The 9,584-nt window shown below is 62.2% G+C and overlaps 2 protein-coding genes across 4 annotated transcripts in view; both read left to right on the top strand.

Annotated features, from left to right (window-relative positions):
• VAC14 (VAC14 component of PIKFYVE complex) overlaps window positions 1-8,131 on the top strand; it is a 102,917-nt gene extending 94,786 nt beyond the window's left edge. The window contains exons 17-19 of one of the 2 annotated variants that reach the window (XM_049622595.1): window positions 868-947; window positions 2,739-2,889; window positions 7,514-8,131. In XM_049622595.1, coding sequence (XP_049478552.1) covers window positions 868-947; window positions 2,739-2,889; window positions 7,514-7,676 — 394 coding nt within the window. In that variant the 3' untranslated portion in view covers window positions 7,677-8,131. The remainder of the gene's footprint in view (window positions 1-867; window positions 948-2,738; window positions 2,890-7,513) is intronic. The other variant, XM_049622596.1, reaches the window with a different exon arrangement.
• An 82-nt stretch (window positions 8,132-8,213) lies between these two features.
• The window catches only part of MTSS2 (MTSS I-BAR domain containing 2), a 24,430-nt gene continuing 23,059 nt past the window's right edge, over window positions 8,214-9,584 (top strand). For both annotated transcript variants that reach the window (XM_049622591.1, XM_049622592.1), the window contains exon 1: window positions 8,214-8,939. In XM_049622591.1, the coding sequence (XP_049478548.1) occupies window positions 8,706-8,939 (234 nt within the window). In that variant the 5' untranslated portion in view covers window positions 8,214-8,705. The remainder of the gene's footprint in view (window positions 8,940-9,584) is intronic.

Below are 9,584 nucleotides of genomic sequence, written 5' to 3' on the forward strand. Positions count from 1 at the left end.
GGGGGGGGGGGGGGGGGGGGAGTGCGGTCGGGCTGACCTAAGCGAGGTCTGCGGGCTTGAGCTCTAGCGTCTGCAGCACTGCTGGTGAGGAGCTCAGGGACCTGGGCCACAGAGCCACGGCCCAGCTGGGCAGTGACCCAGAGGGGGAGAAGCCAGCTGGGGGAGAGGGCTCGGCAAGAGAGAAGACCCCCAGCACGCCTCAGGGCCTGTGAAAGGCATCCATGGGCAGACTGGTCACAGTTGTTAAAACAGTGCAGTAAAGCAGCTTACTGGATTGAAGAACTACTTAGGATGCAAAATTGGCCTCCTTTCCTGACGGGCCATGAGTTGGGGGTAAGGAGAGCGGGTCCCTAAGGTGCCTCCATTAACGGTCGGTGTGGCCTGGCCTCACTCCCTCAGGGTGCCTGCTCTCCTTCCACACCCTAGATTTGCTTTTCTCGGCCACTGGCGTGGCCCAGAAACCACAGGCCACACACTTGCCACAGCCCTGACCTTGGCCCTGCTGACAAGCGTCCACTCAAGCAGGAACCAAGACCTTTCCCGCTCAGCCTCCCCCTCCCCCCAACACAGGCTGCAGGGCTGAGATAAGAGCCTTTCAGAGCTGGGAGGGCGCAGAGGAGAGAGCCACAGAGCAGAGCCAGAGTGCCCCTGCAGGGGGGGACAGCTGTGCCATTTCTCATTTATAGGGACAGAGAGACTGATGTCCTCCGTGTACCTTCGGGCTTAGGCAGAAACAGGCTCTACCTACAAAGCCAGGGCCCCAGTGGGAAGAGCATGTGTTCCCAGCTCTCCGGTTGCCCCAGCCGGCAGAGGCCCCTCGTAGAGAGGGGCCATCCCAGCCAGTCTTTCCTTGACCCGCCCACCCAGCGGGGACCTGGAAGTCACGGTGGATTTCCTCACAGAGGTGGATAAGCTGGTGCAGCTGATCGAGTGCCCCATCTTCACATGTAAGAGCCTGGCCTCTGGAGCGCGACAGGGGTGGAGCCGACTCCGCCGTGCTCCCTCTGGGGAGGGAGGCAGGGAGGGCACTCACCCCAGGGTGTTTCTTAGAACGTCAGGAACGGAAGACCGGGGATGACAATCAGGTCTGGGGAGTCCAGTCCAATAGGACTGAGACATGGTGTCAGGACAAGCGCCTCAAGGTGACCAGCGCCTGGCCGAACCCACCTGAAGGTCCACAACATCCCGACGGGGGGTGGTTCGGCCGACCAGAGTAGTGCTGCCAGGCCTCTGCTGAGGGAGCTGGCCCAGAGCTGTTCGCAGCCACCCCTCCCCGCACCACGCCCTCCTCTCTCTACAGAGCAGAGTATTTGCCGGAGCGGCTGGGCAGGAGCTCCCTGATTGTAACATCCAGGCTGAATGCGCAAAAGTGGCAGCTGGTTGGGGAGAGCACGGCTCCTGGCGCCTCGGCGCACACACGGTGCTTGCCCCCCAGAGTAGGCGACTCTCAGGATAAAACTTGCATGCTTACTTAGGTCAGGCAGGCGAGCAGGGAGGTGGCCCTGCCGGTGGCCTCCTTCCTGCTGAGCCAGTTGGCTGAGCCCTTGCCCTCTGGCAGCGCCTCTGACCTGCCCGAGCTTCTCCACGCGGCCAGGCCCCATGGTGGTGGATGCCCAGGAGACACGAGAGCAGGAGGGAGACCCTGTTCCCAGCAGAGTTTAGCAAAGCCTGTCCCAAGTGGTTCCCTGGCCCAACATCTCACTTCCCCAAGGGCCTCCTGGGGCAGCCAGGCACACTCTCACCTGAGGCCGGGTCCGGCCTGACCCCGGAGAGACGGCAGGCACCTTCTCGCCAGGCCCAGGGCTTCGTTGGAGCGACCACGGCAGCTTCACCCTGGTCCTGCCCAGCACCCATCCCAACCCTGCTTTGCCTGGCTCCCCCAGGGGTGACTGCCTTGACCCCACAGGCCCAGGGATGTCTACTCACGTCTCCACTGGTGGCTTCTGCTCCCTGGGGTAGGGAGAGGGTTGGGCAGGGCCTCACTGCTCTGGCTCCAGCGTCAGCCCAGACCCCCTACATGGCTGCTGCCGGGGTAACATGGCCTCTCCTGAAGTTTGTGGCTCGTTCTCCACAAAGGATGCCTGGGACTGGGCCTTAGAGACACAAGAAAGCGGGAGCCAGTGATTCTCCCGGAGGGGCTCAGAGGAGGGAAGCGTGGGCCCCTTTAAATGGGACGGGTGCTGGGCAGGACCAGGGGCACCTCTCCTATCTGGTGGGGTACTGGCATGGCTGGTGTCTGAGGAGGCTTCCCAAAAGCACCTACCGAGACACTCTGGAGTTTGGTGTGTGTTCAGCGCCACACACGAGCGTTTTTCTACCCTGCCCTCCCTTCAAGCTGTCCTAATCCGGTCTTTCTCTCCCGCTCACCCTATTTATAGCTCTCTTGTGCTGGCACGTGCAGAGCAGACAGGGAATCTGTTACACTACAGGCCCCAGGCCCCCTCATCACCAGGCTGCAGTCAGTGTAGCGGCTCAGGGACAAGGACCAGCAGCTTGGGGGTCACCAGGCTGAGGCGACTCTCGAGACAGACGGCCGTGCGGGTGGGCAGGAAGAAAGAGCGGCGAGATCCGGGGGACGGCTGAGGTGCTGCTGGAGGAGGGAGCAGGCATGTCTGGCTGTAGAGGAGCCCCTGCCCCTCTCTGAGCCACAGCTACCTGGCTGGCCCTCTCCCGGGCAGGCTGAGGTGTGGCCCAGGGCAGTGCCTGACCCCTGACCTCTACCCTCTGCCCTGCCTCAGATCTGCGCCTGCAGCTGCTGGACGTGAAGAACAACCCGTACCTGATCAAGGCCCTCTATGGCCTGCTCATGCTGCTGCCGCAGAGCAGTGCCTTCCAGCTGCTCTCCCACCGGCTACAGTGCGTGCCCAACCCCGAGCTGCTGCAGACTGAGTGAGTGCCGGGCTGGGGGACCGCTGCCCTCCGCCTCCACGGGAGGCAGAGGCCTCCGCCACTGGGAGAGGCCAGGCCAGAGGGACTCGGCACGCGAGGGGTCTCCCTTGCCTTGGCATCACGTCCCTCTGGCACTGCGGAGACTGGCCACCCCGTGGCCACTTACACTCAGGCCTCTTAAAGCACCAGGCTGGGGGCTTCTGCGAGTGTTTGCGAGATGGTAGAGAGTAGCAAGATCTTCTCCCAGCCATCAGGGTTGAGTTAATCTAAAAACTGAAAGGGCCTGCCAGAATCACCCAGACGGAGGCCCCTGGAGGGAGACTGCAGGAGGAGGAGTTCATGTCCTGGGTCAGAGACGGTGCCCAGTCCTGCAGCAGTAGGCGTGAGAGCCGGGCCTCGGGCGGTCCTCCCCCCCACCGCCCCCATCTACAGCAGAGGCTCCAACCTGGGCCACAGAGAGACCCCAGCCTCACTGGGACACGGAGGCACCGTGGCTACGCTGCTTGACCCTGCCCGTGGGAAGAACGGGACCTGGGCACACCTCCACCCCGAGGCCAGCAAGGCGGACTCCGGGCAGGAGGGCTGCAGCCCTGCGGGGTGGGGGGCGTCCAGCCAGGCTCCTACCCCGAACCCGCTGCTGGCCCGGCCCCCCGAGCCTGTTGGGCCGTGTCTATATTTGGTAACCCTTGGAGGCTTTGCCTCATCCACAGGCATTTGGCATTCGAGATGGAAAATTTCACTTGTCAGGTCGCCATGGAAACAAGCAGAGCCACTGAGAAGATTTACGCTGAATGGAGCGCACCCAGCTTGCATCAGATGCCCTGTGTGTCTAGAATTCCCTCCCAGGCTGTTAGAGCCACTTGGCAGGCCTGGCACCTCTTGCGAAGGGCCTCGGCCTTGGGCCCTTGGGACTGATGCAGGCAGCCTTGAAATGGCCTGTCTCACACGCAGGGCCTCTGACCCCAGCCCCTGTGCCTCCATAGCACTGGGTTTAGACTCCCACCACCCCTCCCACCCAGCTTGGCCTCTCCAGAGGCTGGGTGTGGGCCACCTGACAGGCTGGCCACTCTAGGCTGGCTGGAGGGGCTTGAGCCCTGAGCAGGTGTGGCCCCCAGGCCAAGGCCCAGCTCTTGGCCTGTTCCACCCCTTTTTCCAGACAGCAGTGCTCTGGGATGACAGGGCTAGGCACTGTCCCAGCTGCTCTTAGTGACACCCAAGTAATCCCCAGGGGAGCAGGGAGGTGGGTTTTGCACTTGGAATCCCTTGGCCAGAATACTTCCAGCTCCTGGGACACAGAGGCCCTGAAGCCACACCGTGCTTCACTGGCCTGGCCCCTGCACCAGCACTTCCGATGTCCAGTGGGTGTTAGGGTTACCCTGGCAGGCACTCAGGATTCCTCCTTTCTTGGTGCAGGGGTAGGGGAGAAGGAGACAGGAACAGCTGCTTCCCTGTGACCTTTGGTTCTTGTCTCCACCCCCACCCCCAGCCAGGCTGCCTTCCTGAAGGAGGTCCCTGGGCCAAGCCACAGACCCTGTGAGGCTAAGGGCCATTCTCCTGTCAGAGCTCTGCACATGACATCTCCTTGTCTAGGGTGGGGAAGTAAAGCTCAGGGTGGTAGGAGCTCTCCCTGCATGCTCCAGGCCAAGGTACAAGTTTGCAGAGGGAAGCTGAGGAAAATGTCTTCTCTCAGAGCCTCCCATGGCCAGAGTCAGAGAAGTGCTGGGCCAAGGGGTTGAGGCCTCTTAGGTAGGAGATTCTGTAGGCCAGTGGACAGTTCAGAGGCCTGGACTAGGATCTGGTCCCAGCTCTGCTGAGGGTTTGCCCTGTGAACTTAGACGAGCCCCTCTCCTGGCTCTGCGTTTCTTCATTCGTAAATGAGCATTTGGACCAAATGGATGCTTGAGGCTCTGCCCAGCCCTCAAGGCCCTGGGTTCCCAGCGGTTCTTTGCAAGAACCTAGGAAGAGCTGTGTCACAGATATAGGCAGGGAGACATCGGGCAGGGAAGGGGCCTCCAGAACAGCTGGGAGAGGGGTCAGATTGCAACGCTGGGCACAGAGGGACGGCTCACACCCTGGAGAGGAGGAAGAGTACAGTCACAGCCCTGGGAGGGGCAGGCAGCTGGAAGACAGCTTTGGGTTGCCTGACAGGCCTGCAAGCCGGAAGCAGCTGGGTCAGTTGTGGGGAGGGGGTTCTGCACCCCTTGCCCATCCCTCATTCCATGTGCTCAAGGCACCAGCAGGCCTCGGAGACTCTGGCCCCCTCAGGTTTCCAGGCCACTCCCCAGAGATTATCTCAGTGAGGCAGGAGGGGACCTCTGAAGAAAATCTGGGGCCGCTTGTCAGCATTAGCCTGGTGACAGGTGCATGGGTGGGGTGGCAGGAGACAGGGCTGGCTTTGGGTTCTGGAATCCCATCTCCACTGCTGGCGGGGTGTCCCCCAGTCACTGATTGCCCGAGGAGCGTTGTAAACAGACCTCGAAGGGCCTGAGCAGGGGCCATGCCCACTGTGACAGGCAGGGAGAGGAGCCCTGGCCTACCCCCGTGGGACATGCTCCTCCCCACTTGCAAGATCTCAGGCCAGGAGGGATCCAGGAAGAGAGGCTGAGTCACGGAGGGCAACGCTTGCCACCATGATCATCCAGAGAGTGCAGGGTATGGCCCGTTCCTCCCCATCCCCGCGCCTCCCTGGCCACGTCTGTGCACATCACCCAGGTTTGCTGCCCACTGCCGGCATCTCCATGGAAACCCCTAATCTCAGTCCTGCCTCTGGACCAGACGCCTGTGCTTGTCAGTAGTGTTGAGGGGAATGGCACACAGACCCGCGAACGCCCAGCATCCAACGGCATACTCCAGTGTCCGCTCTGGCCTCACGTGTCCGGGCCTGCAGATCTCTCCCGCATCTCACCCACTCGGCTGGGGCGGCACCTGGTCACTGCCTGAGGCTAGAGCTGTAAGCTGCAGGGTGTCCCTCGGCCTCCCCAGAAGCCCAGGCGGTGACACCTGATAGTGCCCTGTTCCCAGGGAAGTTGAATACGGCAGCCAGAGTCCAGAATGCTGCCCCTAGAGTGGGCCCCACCTAGCTTCTCTTGATGTTTGTTGAATTAATGTTGCCTGAGGCCCAGGAAAGCAGCAGCCAAGGCACCATCCAAGGTGTCTTCAGGTGGCACATCTTCAACAGGAAGGGAACAACACTGAGTAGGGGTGCAGGGGGCCACCTCCAAGCTTCCAGATGGCATCCTGACCATGGGGAGGGCCCCCACTGCCCTTGGTCCTGCCCCAGCAGCCAGGTGAATGGTCAGAGATGTCTGTCAGGGGCCAAGTTCATTGGTAAGGGTTTCCTTTAGGTGAAGCGCCATCGTGTTTCCCCCAAAATGTACTGAGCCACTGATGCACCCCAGGCCTCAAGCTGCTCAACCCTGGCCAGCCTCACCTCAGGGGGCCATAGTGGTCATAGCCACAGTGGCTGCCCATGAGGTACCTAGGCTGGGGCTAGGCACCAGGCTAAGCTCTTATATGATGAATATGAACCACCCTCACCCCCCTACCGTGGAGTGGCCCCTGTGGCAGTCCCCTTCTACGGATGAGCAAACTGAGTCACACGCCCAAGGCCAAATAGCTAGGAAGTGGTCGTATCCAGGCTTCTCTAGCTCCTGTGCCCAGCTGCTTCTTGGAGCCTGTGAACTCACAGGGCCCTGGGATTCTCGTGAACGGCCCACAGCCTTCATGAGACCCCCTTACCAGGGCCACTAGGTCTCAGGGGCTAGAAGCAAATACTTCCCCAGCCCACATCTGTTTCCCAAGCCAGTGAGGCTAAAATGAAAGAGGAACAGACTCTTTCATGAGACTTTGCCGAAGGGATGGTTATAATGGGAAGGGACCCAAGGGGACCTGGTCCCCAGGAACAAGCCGAACAGGACTACTACGCCGCACAACTCTAGGGAGCATCAGGTACACTGTGGCTGTGCGCTGCACAACTTGTGCAGCTGTACAGAGCAACCGGGGAGGGTGGTCGCAGCAGGAGTTGTAGGAGCCGTCAGCACGCCCAGTGGTGAGACCAGCTCTCCTTCTCCAGGGACAGGGAATGACTGCAGGCCTCTGGACCCCAACACTCAATAAGAGATGTCCTGCCAAGCTGAAGGCCCAGTAGAGACTCTTCAGCAGTAGACAATCCCTGTTGTCTGTAGGCCTAGTCCGGCCCCCAGAGAAAGGGCCAGGCTGCCTCCTCCCCCTCCTCCCTGGACCCTGTTCCAGGCCCCAGCTGGCTTCCTGGCTGGCTGCTAGCCCTGGCTTTCACCCCAAAGGGAGCCAGTCGTAAACAGGAAATGCTTCCCAATGCGATGCCTGCTCTGGGCCCCGTCGTCAGCCCACAGACTGAAGGCCATATCCAAGCAGCAGTGTTGACTGGTCCCAGCAGCTGAGGGGGAGGGGATGTTCATGAGGCTCCCCTACTTTGGGGCTGTTGGGCAAGGGTTACCGGGCCTGAGGCAGACAGACTCGCCAAGGTTGAGCTCCATCAGCCTGTGACCCTGCCCTGACCCTCCCCGTCCTATGCCCAGCTCTGCCTGCCCCCAGCTCCCTGCCATGTATGCTGAGACTGATACTGAGCCCTTCTCCTTCTTCCCAGAGACAGTCCGCAGGCAGCTCCCAAGTCGCAGAAAGCGGATTCCCCCAGTATCGACTATGCAGAGTTGCTGCAGCACTTTGAGAAGGTCCAGAAGAAACACCTGGAAGTGAGGCACCAGCGGAGCGGGCGTGGGGACCACCTGGACCGGAGGGTTGTCCTCTGATGCCTGACTGGAGAAGGGCCCAAGGAGTGGCCCCACGGAGCATTTGGGGTCTTCGGGCTCCCTGAGGAGCTCGGAGACCTGCCTCAAGGGCAGGGCAGGGCTGGGCCTGGCCACCAGCGCGGGGTTGGGGGGACAGAGGCTGTCCATCCAAGCTCCTCTCATAGCCCAGCCCCCTGGGCCCCCAGTGCTGTCAGCTGCACCCTGGCATTCAGACAGAGCTGGCTTCCCACCCGGGTGGGGCCAAAGCCTCAGACACCACCCATTCTCTGGAACTGGTCTCTTTCTAATATCCTCTTGTAAAAGAGCTTGACCTCTCCAGCCCACCAGAGCCCTGGCCTTGAGTGATGTGTGTACTTAGGAGTATGCATACCTGTCTGCAACTAGAGGCCAGCACAGAAGTCCGTATGAATGACACACCCCCCTGCCCCAATAAAGAAGTGACAGAAAACCTTCAACCTGCACCAGCTTGCTCCTTCCCACGGGCACCTGCTCCCTGCCTGATACCGCAGATGCTCCAGGACCTTCTTGCCTGCCCTGGAGTGCTGGACTCATGGTGGCCCCAGGGAATGCTGGCTGCACCTGGAAAGGCTGGTCACTGCACAGTCCCTGATGGGTGTGTCCTTGGGTCCCAGCTCTCACCTCTAGGATGCACCCCTTCCTGGAGACCACCAAGCACTGGGCTGGCCTGGAACCCTGAACCCTACCTTCCCAGGCACCTACTCTGACTTTTCCATCCAGATTCCCCCATGGTGATGCCCCACGTCCACATTGAACAAAACCAAATCTTGAGTTTCGGAATGAAAGGGCACTCACTGCACGCAGCGCATCACAGGAAATGGAAGGGAAGGCCCAGCCAGGCCAGTGCAGGGAGGGAAAGAGGCCTTCCAGGTGCCCACCCCCTTGATTTGGCTAAATAAGCTTCAATACACACCATCAGGCCAGAGCACCTGACTCCAGGCTTTGGGAAGCGTCTAATTGGCCTAATGAGCTCCCAGGTGGCTCTAGGGGTGGTCCCTGGAGTTTGGGAGAATGAGCTCTGCGAGCTTTTCCTCTCTGGGCCCCCGGCCCCTTGCGAGGCGAGGGTGGGTTTCCCTGCCTGGAGTCTCCAGGACGACAGGCCGTACTGGACCCGTCGTCCACGTGAACACGCGTGCGTCTCCACGCACGTGTACCCGGGCGTCGGGGACTGGGGACGGCAGCCCACCTCTGCTCAGCTGGTCCAACACCCGCCCCCACTGCCGAGTAAGCAGGTTGCCCGACCAGGTAACGACTACCCTAAAAGCTCAGCCTGGAGACCCTCGTGCGAGCGGCTTCGGCACCGCCTGAAAGAGCGGCCAAAGAGCTTTTGGAGGAGCGTCCGAACTCGCCAGTTCCTGGGACGAAATGTCCCAGGGCGGGCTGACGCCCGTGCGTCCCCCGCTGTGTGTCGTGTATCGCGCCCGCGGGATGCGCCCGGAGGAGCCCAGCCCTCCGCCCGTCCGCTAAAAGCGCGGGAAGACCCCGGCCCGAGGCCACGGGCTGGAAGGTGGTGCCGAGCCCCTTCCCGGGAGGCAGGCACCTAACCGCCGGTCCTCTCCCGTCAGGCAGCCGGGCGGGCCCCGCCCCAGCGCCGCCCCCGGCCCGTGGTGGCGCCCGCGCCCGCCGGCCCCGCTCGCCCGGCCACTCTGGCTGCGCCCGGGCTCGAGTTTCAAAGCCGGGCTCCGGCGCTGAATGGGCCTGCGCCCGGCCGGCCTTTCCCACAGCCCTCGCCCGCCGCCGCCCCCTCCCACCCCCCCACCCCCGCCGCGGTCCTCCCTCCGCCGCACCCACGTGACGCCCGAGCCGCGGCGGCTCGGATTACCGCCGCCGCTCCAGTCCCCGCGCCGAGGCCGCGCCGCCAGCTGCCCGCGCCGCGCCCCCCGCGCCGCC

The sequence above is a fragment of the Panthera uncia genome, assembly GCF_023721935.1.
Source record: "Panthera uncia isolate 11264 chromosome E2 unlocalized genomic scaffold, Puncia_PCG_1.0 HiC_scaffold_20, whole genome shotgun sequence".
In the NCBI taxonomy this organism is placed as follows: Eukaryota; Metazoa; Chordata; class Mammalia; order Carnivora; family Felidae; genus Panthera; species Panthera uncia.